Here is a 25,575-nt window from a genome sequence, read left to right as displayed (position 1 = left end):
ACGTTACACACCATAGATAGCCATAGGCTTGACCCTAAATCCTGCTAGTTTGTTATTATTTAGACCTCTATTTTTAGCTTGTAGTTTTGATCATGAATTCTAGCTTGTCAATTCATTTACCACCATAGTGAACCTTTGGTGTCTTCAGCTACTGCCCTTCCTTCTACTAGTCAAACGTATTAGCTCATTGGCAGCTTTTTCCTAGAGTTCTTAAGAAACATGATTTTATTTACGTTTGAATTAAAATTTTATTTACAAAGGAAAAAGCACTTTGATTAATTGATTTGGACTACAGTATTGATTGCTGGGCCTTGGGTCACAAGATATAAACTCATACATTCTTCATGCAACAAATATTGATGGAAGTGTATCCATCAGTCTGATGCTATACCAGGTACTATGTCTGTAAGGCTCTGCCCTCTGGAAGGCTCACAGACGAGGAAGAGGGACAACCACATAATAACAATGTAGCATGATAAAACCTCTAAGAGAGAGACCTGCCCAAAGGAGTCAGTGATTGGCACAGCTGTAAGGAACACTCAGGGAAGCTTCTGTCGAGTGAAGATGCTTCAACTAAGTCTTGAAGGTTGGATAGGAGTTCAGTGCAAAAGTGTGTGCATCCCGGGAGAATTGGGGGCAGGTGGAGGAAGCATTGTACACTACAAACCTCAGAAACGGCAGAGTCAGGTTTTCCTCAACACATTATTGGAATTAAAAATGTTGCTGATGTGTTACACAAAACCTTGAAAATATCTGAGCAAACTCTAAACTCTTGCTACTCAAAATGCCGTCTGCTGGTCAGCACCACCCATGAGCAGATTAGAAATACAGAATCTCACTCAGGCTCACCATAGACCTACCAGACCAGAATCTGCATTTTAACAGTATCCCCAGGTAATTCACCTATACGTTAACATCTGTAAGTACAAAGCCAAAGTCGTTCTTTTTGGAAGATTGAATCTTCTGTCAGAGGAGTTTTGGGCACTTTTAAAACTGAAACTGATAATTGAATAATGCAGTAAACATGTGTGAAGTTCATTTTGACAACAGCATGGAAATCTATAGGAGATCTATAGTAACCCTGTGGCTGTTTAACTTTGGGGACTAAATTTTTCAGTTAGAAATTGATCACTATCTACACTTTAGCTGCTGCGAAGGGGTGGAAAATGGGCTAGGCTCACCTCTTTTCCTTTAAGGAAAAGGCTCACGTTTTCCTTTGATTGGATGGATGACCTTAGGCGAACTCTTCAAACTCACTGAGCCTCAGTTATTTCATCATTTATAGGCATCTCCTTATTTGCCAAGTGAGGGACCATGGTACCTGCCACACAGGTGTCTCAGTAGGATCCAAAGAAATAATGTGTGGCACAATGCTTTGCAAGTGATGAATGGAATAGGTTATGATTTAAATATCTGCATAGAAAAATACATATTTGTAAAGCATTTACTATGATCTAAGACCTACAATAAACTTACTTAAGTTCAAATATATTTGTTGTAATTAAAATAAGCAAAGAAAAACAGATATATTTCATGCTTGTTTAAGGAGAGTAGTGTCAAGAGGAAATTAAAACAAGCACTGAGTAATATATGCACACCTGTGTTATTGCAGTGTTATAATAACCAAGATATAGAAGCAATGTTAAGTGTTAATTGATGGATAAATGGATAAATGTTATATATAAATATATATGTATATATATATATACACACACACTATATACACACACACACGCAGACACACACACACACACACACACACATATAATGGAATATTACTCAGCCATCTAAAAGAATGAGATCTTGCTATCTGTGACAACAGAATTGGGCCTAGAGGATCTTATGCTAAGTGAAATAAGTAAAACAGAGGACAAATACCATATGATTCACATATTTGTGGAGTCTAAAAACCAAAACAAAGGAACAAACAAAACACAGAAACAGATCCGTAAATACAGAGAACAAACTGATGGTTCCCAGAGGGGAGGTGTTGTTGGAGATGGGTGAAAAGTGGTGAAGAGGTGCAAGCTGCCAGTTATGGAATGGATAAGTCAAGGGCATGAAAGGTACAGCATAGGGAATATAGTCAAAGGTGTTGTAATAGTGTTGTATGATGACAGATGGTAGGTACACTTGCGGTGAGTGTAGCATAAGGTTAAGACTTTGTCAAATCACTAAGTTCTATACATGAAACTAATATAACGTTGTGTGTCAACCATACTTCATTAAAAAAAAAAAAACAAGCACTTAGTACATGAATCATAGAAAACTTGTGACACTGGCCTTGTTGCTCAGTCTCCTCCAGTAATCCTTTCTGATCTCCACTTTCCCAGGCATGCGCCAAGGCAATGACCATGGTTCTCAATACCGCTCAGCCATCTATCCAACCTCTACCAAGCACCTGGAGGTGGCCCTGAGATCTAAAGAAGACTACCAGAAGGTAGGGTCTCCCCTTGCTCCCAGATGCCCCCTGTTGGCCCCCACCAAGTCAGACCCCACCTGTAGAGGGACAGTCTGGTTGTTTTCACCTGGCACTGTTCTATTTACATAGTTTTTGGAAATGTCTGTCATCTTCTGCTCTATAAATATGCTACATCATATTTTAGGAGTAGGCCCTTGTGCATTTCTCATAAAATCAACTCATCCAGATGAATATGTATCTTCTTTTCTCTCTATCTCTCTCTGCCTCTATCTCTTGCTGGATCTCATTCTTCTGTCTATAATTATTTGTTCAGGATGCTGTAACAAAGTACCACAGACTACCACAGACTAGGTGTCTTAAGCAACAGAAATGCATTGTCTCATGGTTCTGGAGGCTGGAAGTCCAAAATCAAGGTGCTGGCTCTGCTGAGTCAGTTCCTGCTGAGGCTTGCCACAGAGGGCTCTGCCCCAGGCCCCTTTCCTTGGCTTATAGATGGCTGTCTTCTCCCTGTGTCTTTTTTACATTGTCTTTCCTCTATCATATCTGTTTCTGTGTCCAAATTTCCCCTTGTTTTGACAATTCCAGCCATAGTGAATTATAGTCCAACCTAATGCCCACATTTTAACTTGATTACCTCTGTAAAGACAGTATCTCCAAATAAGCTTACATTCTGAGATACTGGGGGGGGGGTGGAATTTCAACTTATCTTTTTTGGGGAACATGGTTAAACCCAGAATACTCATTCTTTCTTGCTAGTAACAGGAGATTAAATTATAATAAAAACACTTCTCAGAAATATAGATACTACATCATGAAATAATTATTTTTACTATTGTATAATACTTAAAAAAATCCAATAGAGCTTTGGTTTCTTTTAAAAGTAACTTGAGTTGCTTTAATTCTTAGAACTTTGTGATATTGTTTACATTTTAATTATGGTTATATTTTCTGATTTAGATTTATGCTTAACAATGAGGCCATTAGCTACTGTAATGCTGGTCTATTTTAGTATTAATATGAAAAGTCTGATATGTAACAGTTCCCAGCAATCTGTGGGATCTCCATCTAACCCCCATGGTGGCAAGGTGGCAGTGAGGAGGAGAGAGAGACAAGAGTGTATCTACTGATAAAAAAGTAGCAGGACATGAAGTTCATGGTCAGTTCAACTCTGGAAAGCAGAGAAGGCTAAGGGAGGTGCTGGTAGGGCCTTATTTATTTTCAGCACACCTCCTCCCTCCAGGGCTATGATGTCTGCTTGGGGATAATAGTCAGCAGCCTCTGGGATGGCTCTCAGTGGTCTCTGCCCTTGTGTAAACCCCTATCCTTGAGTGTGGGCTAAATTTAATGACTCACTCCCAATGAATGACAGAAGTGGTGTGATGTTACTTCTGAGATGAGTTTATTAAAAGATCCGGGCTTCCATCTTGGAGGCCCTCTCTCATTGTCTCTTGGATCACTTGCCCTAAGGGAAATCAGCTGCCATGTTGTGAGGCAGCCCTGTGTAAAGGTCCCTGTGGCAAGGGGCAAAGGCTTCCAAGAACAACATGAGTAAGCTTAGAAGCTCCTCAGCCCCAGTCAAGCTTACTGGTGGGACAGCATCTCCAGTTGACAGTTGGACTGCAACCTCATGAAAGGTCTTAAGCCAGAGGCACCTAGCTAAGCAGTGCTACAGAAACCACAAGATAATAAGCTTTTGTTGTTTTAAGTTGCTAAGTTTTGGAATAATTCATGTATACTTATATTGCCATTCTCAAAAGCTTTTCACTGCAAATTATCCTTTCTTATGTCTCTTTTCATCATGACTTTTCTGGTAATCGTGGGCTTACCTGGGCATATGTGGTAGTGGTTAAGCATGTAGCCTCTAGCACCAAATAGTCTCAATTCATATGTCAGCTGTGGAACTTTTTATCAAGTCACTTAGAAAACTCTATATCTTACTTAACTCAAACAAACCTATAAGGATGAGAGACCTCATTATTATCCTCATATTTCAGATCCCCAGAGTCATAATGTTAAGTCATAGAGTAACTAGAGTTACAGAAAAACAAACCAAATGCAGGGAGATGAGTCGGACAGCTGATGCAGGGCTCTAGGACAGAAATAATAGGAGCCTTCTCTAGGGTGCTGCCAGTCAGAGTGGAATAAGGGATATTTAGGAAGTAAAATAATAGATCTTGGAACTTGATTAGAAGTGGAGAAAAAGTGAGTGGGAGTCCAGGGTAATTTATAGGTTTCTGGCTTGTGATATTGTATATGAAGGTATAGAGGTGCAGAGGTGGATTTGTTGTGAAGGTAAGTTAAGTCTGAACATGTGGAGTTTAAGGTACCTGTGATCTGGGCATCCAGGTGGTTTTTAGGAGAAGATGTGGGCTGTTCCTTCCTTGCAGGGAGGGTTGTTGTGACTCTTAACTGGGTTAATGCTTATATGGCACATGGCTTCACACATAATAAGTGCTCAACAAATGGTAGCCCTTATTATTATTGGGAGTTATCAACTTGGTTAGTGAAACCCTAGTTGCTGGTACAGTCACTTCGGGGAAGTGATAAGAGATGAGAGGAGAAAGCTCAGGACTGGTGGAATACCAACATTTGAGAGGTTGGGTAGGGAAATGCCTATGGCAGGCAAATGACATGATATTCTGGTGTTCACAGTGAGGATTTTAAGTTCCAAAGGTCAGTGCCTTCCAGGTGATGATGAAGAAGTTAACATGATTTTTTGGTTTCTGCCCCAACATAGTTTCTTACACTTAGCTGTGAGTGGAGCCCATGTTGATTTAGATAACTGATACACATAGGAAATAAAATTTAGATATTAAATATTAATAAACTTTTAATAATTTATCCATTATTTTTGTAGATTTGGGGAATATTAATGTTATATTCTAGATAGTTTTTCTAACCACATGCTTTTTGGGTGTTTTGTACCTAAGCATATGGGATACACATACATGTACACATTTTTGCTTGGTTTTTAAAAGTAGGGTCTTTTTTTTTTTTTATAAAGATTGGGGTCTTCTGTCTTCCCAGTATCCAAATATCCATTGCTGTTAATGTAACCACATATAATTGCTTTATTATCAACTCAGAGAACAAATACTCTCATGTTTCTTTTATTTTACCACATAAATAAAAGTGGCCCTGCATCCCCCCGATAGATGAGTGGCAAGTCCAGTACTTGTCTCCTGGCTAACTGGCTAAAACCCAGAAAGTCTTGACTCTAGACCAGCACCTCCAGTACAACTTTCTGCCATGATGGCCAGTGGTCTCTTCTGTACTCTCCAGTACAATAGCCACTAGCCACATGTGGCTATTGAACATTGAAGTGTGGTTAATGCAACTGAGAGCTGAGTGTTTTGTTTTGTTTTATTTTAATTTAATTAATTTAATTGTATATTTAAATAGCCACATGTGGCTAGTGGCTACCTGATTAGACAGCATAGCAGTCTATGAGGGGTGTGTGTATCTATGTTGAAGGGAGCATGGGGCATGCCAGTCTGGCTCCCTGGCTGAAGACTCAAGATTCCAAGCCTTCTGCTCTTGTGTTGGCTTATTGCAAGAGCATGGGACTGCCATAGAGCACAGTCCTCATGGCCATCAGAGATACTGCACCAGGAACTGCTCCCTCCCTTTCTTTTTGGAGATACACAGCATGAGGGTCAGGTAGTTTTCCTTTCAGTCACCACAAGAAAGAGCTGAATACTGAAAGCCACAACCCTGGGGACCTTGGCTGAGCTCAGTCAAGTGCAGAGGTGTCTTTCCATTCTTGATACAGTCCTTGCCCAGGAGTCCTGGGTCAGGATTTATCCTTCTGTCCCACCTTGAGCACCAGGAACTACTGTCTCCTTTCCCCCTTTTCAGATCTATACCATGAGGGGTCAAGTCATTTTCCATTTTGGGAACCAAGAATGAAGGCCCTCATTGTGTCACCTTTCTTGGTGAACAGTAGGGCTAATTGCATATACCTGCACTCGGTGACCACTATAATTTTTATCTTAGTCCAGATCCCACGGAAAACAGAGCCTGTGGCAAAGGCTTGTGTGTGAGGACTTACTTGGGAGTGCAGTGCCGTGGAGGAGGAGTAAGGGGCAGGGGGCCTGGAAAAGAAAAAGAGGGAGAACCAATATAACTCGGTCTGTACTATCAGTGATGGGTTGTTTGGTCCCTGTGAAATGACCAGTCCTTCTGGGAGAAGAAGGGAAGCATATGTCTGTTGGATGCCATTCCCCACGGGTTCACTCTGTGCTTCTGGGTCGCACGTGGGTGGACTTAGGAGACTATGTCCCTGCAGCAGGAAGGCAGGAGGCACATGGCATGAGTGTGAGACAAATCGCTGGAGGGCTCACCTGCATAAAACTAATCAGAGTCCATCCAGAGCTGAGCACTGCAGTGGGAACTGGAGGAGAGACAGGTGAGGCTGAGAGGATCTGAGCTGGCGCATGAGAGGTGGCTGATGCGACCGTCTACAGAGGGTCCTTTAGCCACTCCACCTCATCCAGGCCAGGCAGCTGACCGACTACAAAGCCTTGAGGATGATCTACCATGATTTTGTGCTTTCTGGCACCTCTGTTAGAGCAGAGAAAGAAAAAGACAATTTTATTTTTCAACAGACATCCTGTTACAAGCAGATAGTTATATACTATACCATTACATGTGTAGTGTATATATTTACATATCGTATATGTATGTAGCTATATAATGACGATGCTGCTGCTGCTGATAGACAGCAACACCAGAACCAACTGAGTGCTTACTCCATGCTCATTACTATTTTAAACACTTTATATAAATGAAGCCATTTGTATATCTCTGACTCTATTTATCTATATACATACATAGATATAATGGATATGTTTAGATATAGGTATGCATGTATCTCTTAGTACCGTTATGTAGAAATGTATATATTCATGTGTTTCTTGTTCCTAGTTTTGAAAGTTGTATAAATTTCTAACTGTCCATTCAATTGGTATAAATGATAATATACACACCAAAAAAAATCACTAATTTGCAGTGTCTGTGAGAGGTGATATAATTAGCTTTTGCACCATAAAGAACTTGATCTGTGCTTTTGAATTTACCTTTAAAAGTAAATGTGGTTGCTAATAGATCCCACAAAGCAGGAAGAGAGTCTCAGATATCACCAGTTGCCTTAACAGGTGAGTAAAGGAGAGGAGAAAGCTAAAGAGTTGACTCCTGGAACCTGGAATTGGCTTTCCTGGGTTTTCTACTTAAGGTAACCTTGCACAAATTCCTGAAACAACAAGGTGTTTAATCTAGGGAGAGTCATTTCTTAACAGTACTAGACTGAGGTCTAGGATTTGTAATCTCTTCACAAAAATATAGGTTTATTTCTGAGATTGGAAGATTCTGCACATGACTCATTCCATGCATTTTATGTACACTCATTTCCCCTTTAAGAGTTGGCATTTCCAGCCCTGTCATTACATTCTGGGAATTCATCTTATTTGAGTCCTGGTGGGACCCCTATGCACTAACTATAACATTGACTTAGGTTACTAATTTAATAGTCTTCACTAGTTTGCCCCCAGTGACCCCCTAGTAACCAGCTTCTTCAGCAACTTCTTTATACTTGGAGTTTAGAGTGACAGTATTGCTTACCACGGAGCAGCCATTTGAACATAAAATTAGCTGATTTTATCACAGGGACCAATTGTTGAGCTAATTAGATGTGCAGTACTGCTGATGAGCCAGAAACCCAAAGTGATTTTCCATCTAAACTGTGGTTTTCTGCAAAGTTGGCTGGGTTGTAGATACCAGACTCACCAACAACCTTAGGAAAGGAAAAATGGCTGAGGAAGTTTGTGAATTTTCATTCTTAAAGGAGTCTGGAAAACCTTACAGAAGGGGATCTGAGTGAAAATCAAACATCACACTGGATTCATTGACCTTGGAAGTGCTGGATTCTGTTCACTGAGTAGGACAGCTGCTTCATGTTCTTCATGAGCTGAAGACTTCGCACAAAATATGGGGGGGGGGGGTGAAGACTACATTAGCTTTTCTTAACTGCATTTTCATATTTTTTTCCTTGAGTTTCGTATGGAATTATTTCCTCATGGTCTTAAGTGGAGATAATCTAATGTATTATCAATTGCCTTTGGATTATCAAATATAGACAGCTTATCTCCCAAGTGGACCTGTCATGACATGTGCTAATATTCCAAACTGAAACGTGGCCTGTTGTGGGGGAGGTGGGTGTTCAGATGCAATTCTCATATCCTGAAAATGCAACTCTTCCTCATTTAGGAATCAAATCTTTTGATCACTGATAGGTTTTGTTTCTTGAAATTTGATAGAGAATTAAAAAGTCTGAAGATAGTTTTCCTGGTCACATGACCTATCTCTTTCTCAACCTCTCAAAACTTCATGAACAGCCTTTCCTCTGGATAACCTTTTTGGGTGAATGCTAAATTATCAACCATGTGCCAAATATAAAAATAATGTTTTAAAATCTGTCTCTATCAGTCTCTCAGTCTGTTTGTTCATCTATCCATCCACTCACCCACCCACCCATCCATTCATCTGTATCTTCAACATAGCTATAATCTCCAAGTATTTGCCATATTTTATCTTAAATTTCAGTTATCCTGCAGTCTGTCATCTGTCATCTATACTCCATATAGTGTCATTTTAAAGAAAAGTACTCAAAATGAAAGATTAAAAACAGTATGCAATGGTTGGATTACAGCAGCATTTTTTTAGGTTTGCTTCAGCTTTGATTATTTAATTTTCTTTCCCAAATTTTGAAATCATAGTAGAATTTTGTTCAGGTCTGATTATTCAGTTTTCTTCCCCGAGCACTTAGGCTATAGCCAGATAGTCAGTGACTGCCCATGCTCTCCAGTTAAGCCCTGACAAGTTGTGGTTTGGCTGCTCAGTGTGTATGCATGTGAGAGAGAGAGAGAGAGAGAGAGCAGATTTCGTTTCCAAATAACCTATCTACCTGTGCTACCAATTAAATTTTTGCTTCTTTTCTCTAGCATAGTTTAAATGCCATCATCTTTATACTGCTGACTCAAAATTTCTGGGCCAGAACTACTCCCTGGGCTATAGATCCCCATATTCCACTGCCTACTTGTTAATTCTCCTTACTTGTCAGCATAATCTTTCCTAAACTGGGAGGCTTGATTCCCACCCCTCCCCCACACCATAATAAGCCCCACAGCTTTTTTCTGACACTGCCCCCAACCCATTGCCTGCCCTCCCAGCCATCATCTTCTAACTTGCTTAAGCAAGATCTCTATGAGTCCTCACTGATTCACCCTTTCCCTTACTCCTCACCTCTGGTTAATCAGATTAACCTACAGTCTGCTTCTCAGATATGTCCCTCCTGTGCCTACTTCTCGCTCATTTTCATATTCACTGTCATAGTCGGACTACTGTTATCTGTTCCTAGACTACTGGGCTGTGTACCTCTCCACTACTAGCCACCCACACAGGGCAGCCAGAGCGACTTCCTAAATCTAATTCTAGTCATTTCCTTGCCCTGTGTCAAACTCATCTGTGGCTTCCCTACTACATTGAGAATGAAATCCAAACAATCATTTTGCCATCTTTCCATGAGACATCTTCTAGTCAGAGTGGCTGATTACCATGGTATATCTAAGAATTAACATACAATTCTTGCTCTGAGCTCCAAACCTTCTAATAAAGCTCAAGAACTTCTGGAATTCTGGGGACTTAGGATAAGAACCATGGTCACTCATAGAAAATTTTACGGCTATTCAGTGAACATTATAATAAATGTTTTTATGTTTCTTTGTATTTCAAAGTTAGTTCTTAATGCAGAGTCACCGTTTCCACAAATAGACCAAATTTAGAGGTTTGAGGAATTGCTGCTTTGTCTAGTATGTGTTATATACCAGGAGGAAATAATTATTGAGTTAACCATAGTGTTCTTGACCCCAAAGCCTATCTTGAAAACTCTCTTGACAGAAGAAATTACTAAATGTCACATCGTAAAACAATATTTGGTAAGATTAAGTCAGTGGTTGGTACATAAAACCGTCTTCCTTTCTCTAATTTGCCATATCTCTGGCTTTTTGTCTCTGTCTTAGTTACAAATGGCCATTGCAGCTAGTTACCACAAACTTGGTGGCTTAAAACAACAGAAATTTATCTTCTCATAGTTTCAGAGCCCAGGAGTCTGAAATCAGTTTTGCTGGACCAAAATCAAGGTTTCATCTGGGCTGTGTTCCCTCCAGAGGCTCTCATGGGCAATCCCTTTCTTGACTCTACTCCTCTAGTGACTGCTGACATTCCTTGACATGTGGCCACATCACTCCATTCTCTGCCTCAATGGTTACATTGCCTCCTCCTATTCTGTGTGTCTGATCTTCCTATGCCTCTTTCTTTTTTTTTAAATTAATGTTTATTTATTTTTGAGATAGAGAGAGACAGAGCATGAACAGGGGAGGGTCAGAGAGAGAGGGAGACACAGAATCTGAAGCAGGCTCCAGGCTCTGAGCTGTCAGCACAGAGCCCGACGTGGGGCTCAAACTCACAGACCGTGAGATCATGACCTGAGCCGAAGTCAGACGCTTAACCGACTGAGCCACCCAGGCGCCCCCCTATGCCTCTTTCTTATAAGGACACGATTGTATTTAGGGCCCACCTGATAATGCGAGATAATCTCCCTGTCTCCAGATCCTTAGTTTAATCACAGCTTTGAAGCCTTTGCCATATAAAATAACATTCACATGTTCCAGGGATCAGGACATCGACATTCGGAGGTGCTATTATTTAGCCTTCCGCAGTCTCCAGATTTGGTTTCCAGATTACCACTGTCACGTGTCCAGTCTTAAATGGGAGACTGAAACGGGGAGCTCTTCTCTTCTGGGCTTCTCAGGAGAGTCAAGCCATGTTCATTGAGTGGGCGCCCATCTGGGTTCTTCTGGATCCCGGAGCTAAACACAGAATACACTCAATTCTCCAGAGAGGATGGGGCTTGATCTCTTTCTTAAGGTCCTTGTCTAGTTTTGAAGGGAGATAGACATTCACATAAGCTTTTCCCCTTTCAAATATATCTACCTTCAAAAAAGACCCAACTTCACCCCTATACTACTTACCAAAATAAAGTAACAGACCAAAAATAACACCAGAAAAAAAAATCCTAGGAGCTAGATTTTGGGGACAAAAGTGTGTGTGTGTGTGTGTGTGTGTGTGTGTGTGTGTGTGTGTAAGTAATCAAAATAATGTTTGAATGGTTGGCAAGAATGTTCTAGTACTCTCTTAGTCACTTAACATCAATGAGTCCTTGACTTCTCTGGTCTTCATTTTAAATTACCTAACAAAATTTCCTCAAAGGTTTATTGTAGGAATTAAATGAGATTTTATATATATGTAAAATACTCCTTATTATGGACTGAATATTTATATAAGTAAATTAATACATCCATCATGCATACTAGCACACATACATACTGCTAGCATGTAGTAGTCAGCCAATATATATTAATTGAAGCTGAGACACTTCAGTTTTCCAATCCAGAAAACAGGTGTTTTTTTTTTTTAATTTGTATGTATTTTTGAGAGAGAGAGAGACAGAGTGCAAGTGGGGAGGGACAGAGAGAGAGAGGGAGACACAGAATCTGAAGCAGGCTCCAGGCTCCGAGCGGTTAGCACAGAGCCCTGTGCGGGGCTCGAAATCACAAACCACGAGAACATGACCTGAGCTGAAGTCAGACTCCTAACCAACTGAGCCACCCAGGCGTCCCCAGAAAGCAGTTTTAATTATGTCAACTCAACTGAAGAAGTTAAATATATTCAATAAATATCCAGTTATGCTATAATCATCATCCTGTAACTGGATCTGATAATTCCCTACCAGGAGGTACAGACCCTTTGTTTCCTTGTAAGCTTCTATAAGGCTGAAAATTTGAAAATATCCTTCCTTCCTTGTTTGACCCCATCTTCCTCAGGAAATTAATACATGAATTACCTTATCAAATATTAACTATGTACTGATTAGTTGCCATATTTGCATTACAGTTGTTTCAAACATAGCTATCCGAAGAAGGAACTCATGAAGTTGGTTATAATAAACTATGCTATACACAGTCACAAAAGTCCTTATGTCATAAATGCTGTCCCTTGTAGAACATTTCGTAGAACTGTCCTAACACTAAACTCTTTGGGGGCCCCTAGTCACCCTTGTTTCCCCTAAGGCCCGGTACTGTGCTTGGCACCTAGTAGCAAATATTTGTTGTCCTGAACTGAAGATTTGGAGCAGGATAAAGAAGCCCATTGTTACCCCTTGTTATGGGCTGGATATTTGTGTTCCTCAGATTTTATATGTTGAAGCACTAACCTCCCAGTGTGACGGAATTTGGAGATGGGGCTTTGGGAAGTAATTAGGGTTAGATGAGGTCATGAGGATGGAACTCCACCATGGGATTAGTGTCCTTAAAAGAAGAGACATTGGAGTGCGCTCTCTCGCTCTCTCTCTCCATGTGCACACAAAGAAGAGGTCATGTGCGCCCACAATGAGATGGTAGGCTGTCTCTAAGTCATGAGAAGAGTCCTCACAATGAAATCTCCTCTGCTGGCGCCTCCATCTGAGACTTCCCAGCCTCTAGAACTGTGAGAAATAAAGGTTGTGTTTAAGTCTCCCAGCCTGTGGTTCTTTGTTACAGCAGCCTAAGCTGACAGTTACCTTGGAGGGGTGGGAAGAACCACAGCTTTGGATGAGAACACGTGGCAGCGTTGCTCTACCTTTACCAACCGTGACCTTGGACAGGTCTTTACAGCTCTAGTTCCTTGTCTATAAAATGAGGAGAATAAGAACAGAACTCCTTATAAATCTTGAGTTTTCAGTGCTTTGTGTCATACTACACAAGTGACCCTTGTCCTTATACTGGGAGGTAGTTCAGGATCTGTTCTCCTACCTGCCTTAGGAAGAAACTGGAGCTCAAAAGGCTTTATTCACATTTTCAAAGTGACCTAGATAGTACTTTTATTATTTATATATTTTTTTAATATTCACTTAATTATTTTGAGAGAGAAAGAACACAGACGTGAGCAGGGGAGGGGCAGAAAGGAGAGATTGAGAAAGAATCTCAAGCAGGCTCCACACTGTCAGTGCAGAGCCAATGCAGGGCTCAAACCCACGAACAATGAGATCATGACCTGAGCCGAAATCAAGAGTTAGATGTTTAATCAACTGAGCCACCCAGGTGCCCCAGAGTTAGAGTCATTTGATTATGAATGCCTTGCTCAAATTTGGGGGGGGGGGTGGTATTTGGTAATCTGTCAAGCAGTTTACGAATATCAGGGTTTCATGGGGTGACTCCAGAGATGAGGCTGACTTCATTCTGCTTTTCCAAAGGCCCCCCAATTCCAAACCATTGTGAAAAACATTGGATCAGAGAATCTTCCTTTCTGTCACGAATTGAGAAAGTGTCAAGGTTATTTCTGTGTCTTTGTTTATAGAGAAATGAGTAGGTTATCCATGGTTAGGAGTATCCCTGCTCGGTCTATTGTATGCTGTATGCTGTGATGTTAAAACCAGTAACTGCACTAAAAGATTCTGCTTTTACAAAACATCAAAAATCATTCCTCTGCATCAAAGGACCCTGAATAGAGTGGGTATTTTATAGTTTGGGGATTAGCCAGTTGTTCTTCTTTTTAAATTTGTGGTGTTGTTTAAAGTGTGGAGTTATGGGTTTTAAATGTCCATGGAAAGACCCTGAATAATTCATTCACTTACCTTAGTCAAAGAGAAGAATCCTCCTTTGTATGCCCAGCAGTAAAGATGAAATTCCTCTTACACCCCTCTTGTACCTTTGCAGTTATCATTATAGGTATTGTTAAGAATTCTTAATAAGAACTTATGAAATAAATGTTTTAAAAATGCCCATTTCTGGGAGGCAGGCATCTATATTTCCATGTATGCAGCCATAGAGACAGCTAAATCTTTAGCCTTAATGGTTTAGTTGCATCTGGGTGATTATTTTCATTTCCACTTATCACTGTGTGTTAGACTCCCTGTGTATGAGTACAGATTGCCCTTTCTTGCACTGTATTTAGAAATATCTGCATTACCCCTGGGCATTTGTTCATTAGTAGGGGGTGGGGAGAGGAAAAGCTTGTAATAATGGGCTTTACATATTATTAAACTGTGTGCATCCGCATTTGGATCCAAATGAAAAATCTGGTTGTGTTACTGCCCTCTGGTGGTTCTGGCCCATTGCTGCAGTGGCAGGAAGTTGCGGCCCCCAGGGTGGAGTTGGGCTTGTGGTGGCAGCTTCCAGGAGCAATGCTGACTGTTGGGCATTGCTGGGCCATCAGTCTTTCATTCACGTTCTGCATTTCATTCAAGTGCACTGCAAGAACCCTACGATTCCACTTACTGGCCAGAATAATGAGAGAAGAAAGCATTCTTGTGAGGACCAAGAAGACATTTTCATTTCAGTGGAGGTATATGTGCAAAATAACCCTGACCTACATAGGACGAGAGTTGAGTGAACTCAAACTTTCCACGGGTTACACTCCTCCTCATCTTTCAAGGCCAGCATGGGAAAATGCAGGGGCTCTCAAAGTGTGACATATGTATCCCTTGTGTTATACAGGATTACTTTAGGGTATATCTAGATGAACCTCTTCAATTTTAATAGTTGCATGTTTATTTTAATATGTACTGGGAAACAAGCGGCGAGTGTTTGAAGTCCACAACTTCATGGACACCATTGCATAGACCAGGATATGGTGCCTACATCCACAGCTGCGTTCTTTGCAACAGGGTGTTACTTCTGCTCATTGGTTGACAGAGCAAAAGCCCGTGGAGGTGGGTGGTTGACATGGATCACCAGTGGTTCCGCTGCTTGCTTGCGGTATGACCTTTGACTGCCAACCTCTCTAAGCTAGGGTTTCCTGATTTGTTAGGATAATAGCGACTACTTCTTAGGGTGTTAAGGCATCCTGTGATCTGGTGTATGTGTTGAGTGTGTATCACAGAAGAAGCTGTCTCGTTTCCCCACACCCCAGGACGCTTCTCAGAGCCTGCCTCCCTCCAGGTTCACATCATGCTTTGCCTGCTACACTTATTTCATCTTACCCATTACAAGCGTTTCCACATTTCTTTTCACTCTTGATTATAAGTGGGGCATCCTTTGCAACACTCCCTGTGGCACGTTGCACAAAGCAGCCACCCTGTGAATGAATGTTTGTCAGGGGACTTAAGCACAAGTGCAAAATAATTCTCAGCAACATTTTCCTCCGACGCATTCGGTGCATTTCATCTGTCAGATTAAGACTGGATCTATACCTTGTCCCTTATGCCTCCCTGATACATGTGGTCTGATAACAGGAACGAGATTAGGTTCCTGCCCATTGGCTGCAAGCAGGGAGGGAAAAAAGGCCTGCAGTGTCTTGTGTTTGCCTGCCACTAATATCCCCTCTTATCTTACCAACTAATATATAGGTTTATTCCGTGCACCCACATGCTCACACTCTACTGGTTAATTTCAGTGGCAGATAAGCGGAAGGCAGTGGAAACATTTTAAATACAGTATTTTATCTAGAATAGGATCTATTTTAGAGACAACAAAAGAGCCTTTGTTACTCAAGCAGGTAGATTTGTAAGGCTTGCCCTGGTTTAGTCTATATAGAATGGCCTTAGGAATGGTAAGATCAGAGAAACTACCCGTGGGGGAGGATAGTAGGAGCCCTCGCATGTTGGTGGTAACAAGAGTGAAACAGGGTTTGCTGTTTGCCTACAGAGGCGGTGCGTTTGCCTTTAAAATTCCTGTGGATTTTATCTCGGCTCCGTGTGGTTCTAAGTTTCCCCAGTCCCCCTCCACAGAGCTTCCCAGCCTGTTCCTAAATGGCTGCAGAATGCCCGCTTGCATTTCTGCAGTGAAGGCGATGTTCATTTAGGCTTCAAGAAATCAGAGCTTTCATGTTTGCCATGAAAGCCAGAGAGCCGCAAGCACCTCAGTAGCGGAGATAAAAGGACATTCGTGTTTGTGCATGTGTGTTTAGAACTTAAAGGACAGGGAAAAGAAAGAAAATAGCTGTTACAGCTTTGCACTTACTTCAAAATATGCCTCACTCCCTCTGGTGGGACCATTTAACTCCAAATGCCTCCCCTATCCCCCTCCACCCCCACCACATGCTCCCCACCCCCACCACATTCATCTTGGCTCATGTGACATCTGTTCTGGGCACTGCAGAGCAGTCTTCTCGTTGCCATGGCAGCCGGTGGAGAGAGCCCGCCCATTGGCTGCTCGCTGAGAGGAGGAAAAAAAGGCCCGCAGTGTCAGGGGTCGTGTGCCTAGTGCCTGCCTGCCACTGTTTTCAGTCAGCTGCTGGCTTGGCCACATTAACGGTGCGTGCTGCAGCGGGCAGGGGCCCTCGGGGACCGCCTGCCACAGCTGTGTGCACCGCCGGGCAGAATGGGGGCCCGAGGTCAATGTCATTAGTTTCTCCCTCAAGTGTGAAGTGTGTGAAGGACAAAAGCAGAGCATGTAAGGAAAAGTGGGCTGCTGTTTCCTTCACCTTGAACTCCTCTGAGCTCTTTTCTTCTGTTTGGATTTGGAATTTGGTAAAATGAGCCTTTCTACTTCCAGCCATCCTCATAGTGAGAGGGCCTGAGCCCCAGTCGAGCTGTCAGCATAAAACCTCTATTAGATTCCATTTCGTTGACCATTACCCTGTCACTCTAAAACGAAAAGAGGACAGCATTCCATTTCAAAATGGACACCCGAACCTGATTGTTTCTAAAATCATTTTCCTCTTGTTGGATTCACTTTTGAATTTAACAGTGCAACTAGAATCACGGTTCTGGCGTCAGAGACCATGTTCTGCATAAGTAGGTGAAGACCACGTGAATCCGTGCTCCCTCCCAATGCCTGACCTTGCACCTGGCCAGTCAGACAGGTATAGAGAAGTAACAGCCATGAAAGCCTTCTTGGCTGAATTCCGGCTGCCTCCCTTGGGTTTTGAGGTCCCCACTGATGAGTGATGGGGATGTCTGTGCACCAGCCATACCCAGGGCCTTCAACCTCCAGAGGTGTGTACTAGTTGGGATTTGGCCGTGGCTGGTGACCTTGCCCCCTGGCACCAATACGAACATCACCAGTCAGCATAGTGGAGGGTGGAGGAGGAACTTTTGTGAACATTCTCTCATCTGTGCCTTCTGTGAAGCATGTGAAGTGGTGATTCCAAATCCCTGTTTTATAGGAGGCCGAGTCTGACAGTTTCCAAGATCACACAACCTGTAAATGAGTGAGGTCAAGATTCATACTCTGGTTCTTTGCTTGCAAACTATGCATACTTTTTTCCATTCTGTCACACAGCCACAGTAGATTCCTGGACATCGAACACCCCCACTGATTCATACATGGGGAAGTTGGGCTATGATCAGGTCATTCCTCCCATTTCTACTCATGCTTTATTATAATGATTTTACGCTTAATAAGAATGTGTCATTAGAGGCGCCTGGGTGGCTCAGTCGGTTGAGCGTCCGACTTCAGCTCAGATCATGATCTCGCGGTTTGTGAGTTTGAGCCCCACATCAGGCTCTGTGCCGACAAACTCGGAGCCTGGAGCCTGCTTTGGATTCTGTGGCTCCCTCTCTCTGTGTCCTCCCTTGATCGTGCTCTGTCTGTCTGTCTCATGAAAATAAAATTAAAAATTAAAAAAAAAAAGAAGAATGTGTCATTAGTGTTTAATTTGTCAAGATCAAAAGCTAAGGGCTTGAGGAGTTTTTATTGTTCCTTCCAGTGGCTGCTTGTGATTATGGTCTGACTGATAGCACCGTATACAGTGCACCATCGCTGAGCAAAAAGGCTCTAGGCTCAGGACAAGGAGGGGATTTGTGCCAGAGCCAGTGAGACCAATTTAAAACTTACTGTTCTCTCTACTTCCCTCTCTCAAACTTATTTTGGTCACTTATTTATTTTGGGATGGTTCAAAATAGAAGTATACCACAAAATCATGACAAAGAAGGTCTGTATTATTAATGTCTACCCCTCAGCCACCTTTGTTCATTTCTTTCGTCCTGAATCTAGAAATTTGAGGATTTAGTCCTAAATCATTGAAAGGACTAAAGAATAGAAAGAAGCATTATGTCATTTTGCATGATTAAATGAGAGTGCTTTGCTGCTGCATCTTGGCAAAACCAGGACTGACTGTCAGTGATTCACGTACTAGTCTTTTCTATCCATATGCTGATCAGAGCCAGCAAAGTTAACAGACATTGGATCAGTTTGGAGCTGAGGCAGGGAGTCTCCGAAAGCTTACTCTCAACTCTAGTATCCTAATGTAGCAACAGCTTATTACACCTGCTGGTAAACTGAATTCCTTCCTTTCATCCCTCGTACACTGGGTATAGCATCCACTTAGGGGAATTTAAGCAAAAGTAGGAGCCTTTGCTTATCTAGAGATAGGACCTTAGCAAGCATTCAAAAGAATGTACCTTGGTGGCAACAAGAATGCTAAAATATGTCACATCATAACTCAAATGATGCTTTTATTAAAGCCTGAGTGGCAAAGCTACCATAAGGAATAGTATGCCCCAAAAAATAGGATGAAGTCTGTAGAGCAAAGATATAGGGACTATATCTTGACTTAAGAACCTACACACAACTGTTCTTCCAATTATACTTTCCATTTGCCAACCCCCCCCCCCCGCATTCATTGCTAATCCTCCTATTATTGTCCTTGATCAGTATTTATAAGACCATAAGAAACATATAGTGAGAAACAGATTTTAACAATGACTTTTCCAGAGAGAAAAATTGATCAGGTAAAGTCCAGAGAAGTTCCTGATGTCTATTTAAACACCTGGAAATGAAATCAGTATGAACTCTGGATTGGTTAAGAAATCTCCATGGTCTATGATCATGATTTACTAGAGACACATAGGAATAAGACCATTAGCCAGCATTACTCCAAGTTTTTCCTTTTTCTCCATTTTCTTATCTATAATTATAGATTCATCTACCTAGAAAAAGTCCTCTAAGTCATTTAGTTCAATGTTATTTAGTCACAACGATGTGGATTAATGGTTATATAAAATGCCCTTTAATTTCCTAATTCTCAGATTGTAGAACATAATAGGAGTAAAGGAATATGGAGTGGGGTTAGAACTTGATATTTTCTCAACGAAGACTTATCGGGCACCTACTGTATACCAGGAGATGAAATGACAACATTTTCTTTGATCTAAACTATTAACTTTTTACACCTCTTTACATCTTCTTTGTTTTTTAAACTTTTTTAACATTTATTCATTTTTGAGAGACAGTATGTGAAGGGGTGGGGCAGAGAGAGAGAGAGAGAGGAAGAATCTGAAGCAGGCTCCAGGCTCTGAGCTGCCAGCACAAAGCCCGACGTGGGGCTCGAACCCGCGAACTGTGAGACCATGACCTGAGCCGAAGTCGGACGCTTAACCGACTGAGCCACCCAGGTGCCACTTCTTTGTAGGTTTTATAGAACATTAGGCCCTTTGCCAGGTAATAAACGCAATGGACAAAATCCTCCAAATGTAGGGCTAATGTTTATTTAGACATTTTCATTTCCTTAAGGAAAGCACCAGACCCTTGTGCCACAGTTATTTTACAAATATAGAAACACATTTACCAATACAAAAAGTTTATTACACAATAGCAAGATTTACTAGACAAGAAAAATAATTGGGTGAGAAAAAAGGAACCTGGATTTGGGGATATCATTGTTCGTGCCAAAGACACTTAGCTGAATGAAACACTAATACATTATTTTTTTACATATTTGCACAAAGGGTGTTGTGTGGTTTCAGGAGTCCACTGACTTTAACACCCAAGCACTCGTGACAGGAAAATGTTATTAAAGCATTATTATCATGCAGTAAAGTGCCCTTCTTTCTGCCAAATCAGTTTGTAAAGTGGTCCTAAAAAACGCACACATCCTTTGTTGTGACTGCAGGGTTTTGTGTGTCTGATGCAAGACTAAGACTTGAAAGTAGAGAGATACATTAAGTAGCCTAGCAAGTCAGCAGCTAGAGGAGTTGGTGAAAGATAAGAGAAATGAACCGAAGGGATACATGAGGAGCAGCAGAAGAAAAATGTGTCCTTAGGTAGAAGGGAAAGGCAAATAGGATGTGTAGGGGATCAGGCGACTAAGAAAATGCAGGCCACTGTATGCACATCACGTGTGGAAAAGGAGCCTAGAAGGGTAGGCTGGATAAAGAAATCCTAGCAGCAAGTGAAAGGTGGCCAGGAATAATTGTGTTCTGGTAGAAAGAAAACCTAAATATTTTAGGGTTGACTAAACACTGGAAAAGAAGTCACACAGACAAAAAAATAACTGAGAAGTTCCTCATTTGTCCCAAAAGTTTCTAACAGCCTTGGATGATTTTTTTCTGTGGCTCCAACCACTCAGACAACTTTTAAAAAATAATTTCCTAATCTGCAAAGTCGGGCTAGTGATCCTCGCCCTGCTTGCTCACGTTGTGGGGGTCGAGGATCTAGGGAGATTGTAAATGTGAAGAGGGTTGGAATCTAGAAAATGCTGCCCAAATGTAAGGTGTTAGCCAGATTGGGGTTGTGGGGAGCAAAAGATAGCCCCGTGTTCAATCCTTGCCAAACTGCAATTTCTAATTGGTGGAAAATCTGACATTTTATCCTTTTCTATTGTTCCATAGAATTTGGGTTATTACTTATTCTTGGGAAGTGAGTGGACCCTATTGCAGAGGTAAAATTGAGGGTGGCTTGTACATGAAAATGTACTTTATCTGTCTCTTGTCACAGTGGCCCCTCAGTTTTAGCATAAAATCCTAACTCATGGACCCTCCTCACTGAGGGGCCGCATTTCGGTTGGACTCTGTAAAATTCTCCCATTACTGTCCCTTTCTTTGAGTGGGGAGACGGGCTCTTTTCTGTAACTTTCCTGGCTAAATAACTTTTTTGAGAAGGCACCTCGCTTTTACAATCAGAGTTGAGTTTGTATCGTGAATCACCATAATTTAGAATTCGGTCCTAAATCGGCGACTTTTAAATTGGCTTTGTTCAGAAATTGAGATAGGAAGTCTACAGAACTAAATTCAGCACCTACCCTGTTCCTGGATGTCAGTTTTGTTTTGTTTTGTTTTCCCCTATAAAGTGATGGTGTTTTCACTGCAGGTTGTCAGACATTTTAAGAGTGGAAACACAGGGACTCTCATGGCCTCCCCTCTTGTGTCTCCATAGGCCCTGTCCCACCCAGGCCTCTGCCCTCCCTTTCTCCAGCTGTGGCTGGATCTCAGAGGCAGCAGCATTGGCTGGCTTGACTACTCTTAGGATGATAGCTCTTGTCAACATGCCCCCATTACCTGTCCTCTTTGGTATGAGAATATGAGTGGCCATTAATGATGTCATAGACTGCAAAAGAGACCACAAAGGGAGTATGTGACTACCAGAGACCACGTGGCCACAGCTGCCCACTCCCAGTGGGGCTGTGTGCAATCCTTAGTTCTTCCGAGTAGAATCCAAAGTACCCAGCCTTTTCCAGGTCAGTACCACTGGGTTGTTGATCCAGATTTTGGTGACTGATAAGCATTTATATTCCAGTTCTATTTACTGTGGAAAACCCATCAGCCATCACATTCCACATTTGGAATTATTAAACCTGCTTAACAGAGTTATGAGGATTATCTTCGATCACATTTCAATTTAATTTAAAGGTGTTTACCAAGGACCTGCAAATTGCTGGGAGAGAATTGGGAAAGCTGTATGCATGGTTGCTTAGAGCTGGGAAGAGCATTCTGCATCAGCTTCTCTGTGGGCTTCATCTCCAGTTAGTCATGGGTAAAGAACAGTTCTCACTGTATAATAAAAATACTATTTCTTCGAGAAAAGAAAAAAGGGCCCTGAAAACAAAGCCAACCAGTAGTGCCGGTGTGGAAAAGGCTTTCAAATGTGAAATCATTCAGCCACCTAATCATATAGCTATATAAAAGCCAAGGTAGCAGTCGACAGTTGGTAGGGCTCTGTGAATTATGAAGTCACACCCAGACTCACTGAAAGAATCTTCAAGGTGGGGCCAGGAAATGTGAAAAATTGGAAACTTTCCAAATGATTGATGCACAGCTAGGTTTGGGAATGTCAGCACAGTGGATGAGTCCTTAGTCTTGGGTATGCTTAGTCCTTAGTCTTGGAACTTGGTCTTGAGTGAACCTCGATAACTAATTTAACCACTCAGCTTCCATTTCCTAATCTCCAAATGAGTCTAATAATATGTACCTCAGTAGATTATTGTGTAAAATAAATGAGATGATATGTACCAAGCCCCTGGTTTGTAGGAGGGCATGATCAATATTGGTTGTTTTCTCTCCTCTTCATGCCCTTTCTTTCTGTCTAGCACATCGTATTCAGTTTATATTAAAGTCTTCAGGGGGCCTGGGCAGCTCAGTCGGTTAAGTATCCAACTTTGGTTCAGGTCATGATCTCACAGTTTGTGAGTTTGAGCCCCAAGTCGGGCTCTGTGCTGACAGCTCGGAGCCTGGAGCCTGCTTCAGATTCTGTGTCTCCTTCTCTCTCTACCTCCCCTCTGCTCATGCTGTGTCTCTCTGTCTCTCAAAACTGAATAAATATTAAAAAATACAAAGTCTTCAGTTGCATTGGCAATTGATGTACAGAGGCAAATGATCAGCTCAAAGGACTTGGTATTGACACTCAGCTGTTGATGAGGAAGGTGTGGTCAGGACAGGTTGCCAACTGAGGTATGATTATAATGCAGTTTTCTATCAATACATTTTCTCCCCTGACGTAAGCTGCACCCCCTGAGTGATGGGCTCTTCACCCATGGTTAAAGATTTTGGGCAAGAGTTAACCCACGATCAAGCAGCTTTCTTTCTTCCTGTGCTGTGTGAGTCAGCTGGCTCTGCTCATTCAAAGAATTAAAAATCACTTTAGTAATCAGCTATTCAAAAGCAAAACAGGTCTTTTTGGTTTTAAGTTCTGTTTACCAGTATTTAAGATTTCAGACTATTTTGTTTTGATTGGTCCTACACACATGATCTGGAGCAGTAGTTCTCAGATTTTTTTGCTTCAGGAATTCTTTAAACTCTTAAAAATTATTGAGGACCCCAACAAACTTTTGTTTTTGAGGATTTTATTTATTTATTTATTTATTTATTTATTTATTTATGTTGACCATATTAGAAATTACAACTGATATTTTTGAAACACAAGGACACATTCCATTAGCCATCAGAGTGCTGGTGTCATCACACTTCTTGTAGCTTCTGGAAAATTCTATCTATATTCATGAGAAAATGAGAGTAAAAGAAGGAAACATATCTTAGTATTGTGAAAAGAGTTTTGACCTTGTGAACCCTGAAACATATCTTGGGAGCCCTCAGGGGTGCCCAAGCCACACTGAACTGTTTATCTTGAGGTTACATCTTGCCATGTTGATCTATCTCACAGAGAAGCACAGAAATCGAAGCAGAGATCATTGAATCACTTGCCGATACAGCTGGAAAAGCATATTAGAGAGGGCCTCAGAGCCCAGTTGTTGCCAGACTGAGTTTATAAGAGCTTCTGGCCACTTGGCTTGCCCTGGGTCTTAGTTTAGTTGAGTGGCTTAGGGCACAGGCTTAAGTAAAAGACAAATGGGTTCTAGTCCCAGCTATGCTGTGTGACCTTAGGCAAGTTTCTGAACTTAACTGGCCTCAACATCCTCTTCTATAAAATGTGGATAATACAAATATGTCATAGGCTTGCTGGGAAAATGAAATGAGATAATGTATGAAAAAGGATTGGCCTCTTGCATAAGCATCCAATAAATAGCAGCCGGAACTACACTCTGATAGAACTCTCTGACTTGTTGATCACTTTTATCTTCTTCCTTTAGCTTCAAAACAACTAACTCTTGGAAGTATACATTTGTAATATTGTAGCAGTTACCACTCCTAGGAAGTACTACCAGCTTTTCCCCATCTCCTGGTTCCAATTGTTCCTCTTTCTGACAACATTCAGGCTTGTTCAGTAACTGAGCAAAGCAAGGGGATTCCAGGCTTCATGGTGAATGCTGTATCTATCTGCCTTCCCAACGAGCTGAAGGCAGAGCTAAAATCAGATATAATTAGTTTACATGTCAGAACCAACAATCCATGCTGTACGTCATGCAGGCGTGATCAGTGTTTTCAAGGTTGTATGAAACCTCATAATGAGCCAACGAATAGTATTATTACAGTTGAATAAACTGAAGCATGATTTATGATTAAAATTTGTAGCCTTTGTTTTTCTTTTTCTTTTTCTCCCCACCCACTCCCCCACAAAGTGGAACATGTGCTTCTGTGGCACCATCCATTTGCAAATTGCATTGCCAAACCACTTTTAATTGTCTACTAATCAGTTCAGGAGAGAGCTTAGTGATGGTAGGTGACCCAGTTCTCCTTTTTGACAAATGTAAATGTAATTCTTTGTTCCTTGTTGGTGGTTGTTGTTGTGGGGAGGTGGGGGGGGGGAGGTCCCTGGTGGCCCTCACATGTAAGCCAACAAATTTCTGCTGCAAAAATTTTAATGTTATTTTAAACAGTATATATGAATTTGAAGACTTCACTAGCAAACAAACAACAACAACAACAAAAAACCCAGAGATTTTAAAATAATGCCTGATAAATAGCTAGTTCTATGTATCCAGACAAATGAAATAATCTATAATCCATGATTCTGCTGTCTCAGACCCTGTTCAGACAATAATGAAAAAATAAATTAATTCATACTGTAATACTTGTCCCTGCAAGACACCTATTGTGGCTCTGTTGCTCACCTAAAGGTCTTTGAAGACATGTGATCACTATCTCTACACCTTGGGATTGGAGCTTAGTAGTAGCATGCATCACCCAAAAGATAATTGGCTTTGGAGTGAGACCTGGATTCACGTCCTGTCCCTTGTACCAACAGCTTGTGATCGAGGCAAGTGCCTTTGTCTCTCTGGTTGTCCTTTACTCCATCTGTACAAAGATGTCTCAGCAGCTGTCACCACTAATGTTGGTCTAGAGAGTAGTGGCAGTCCTTCCACCCTCAGGCATACCCAGTGGCTTTGAGGGGAAGAGTGTATGGCATAAGATGAGAATCAAAAATTGTTAAGCAGTTGGATGAGCTAATCACAGAGATTTTGAGTGAATTTTGAACTTGGAATCTGAAATTTCCAAGTCAAGGATAGCT

General features: G+C 41.5%; 1 protein-coding gene across 4 annotated transcripts in view; it reads left to right on the top strand.

Moving 5' to 3' along the window:
* The window catches only part of MSRA (methionine sulfoxide reductase A), a 462,376-nt gene that overhangs the window by 351,022 nt on the left and 85,779 nt on the right, over positions 1-25,575 (top strand). For all 4 annotated transcript variants that reach the window (XM_060653696.3, XM_060653695.3, XM_060653694.3 and 1 more), the window contains one exon: positions 2,334-2,440. In XM_060653696.3, the coding sequence (XP_060509679.1) occupies positions 2,334-2,440 (107 nt within the window). The remainder of the gene's footprint in view (positions 1-2,333; positions 2,441-25,575) is intronic.

Source organism: Panthera onca, chromosome B1 (assembly GCF_046562875.1).
Source record: "Panthera onca isolate mPanOnc1 chromosome B1, mPanOnc1 haplotype 2, whole genome shotgun sequence".
Lineage (NCBI taxonomy): Eukaryota > Metazoa > Chordata > Mammalia > Carnivora > Felidae > Panthera > Panthera onca.
This window is presented reverse-complemented; position numbering and strand designations above follow the sequence as displayed.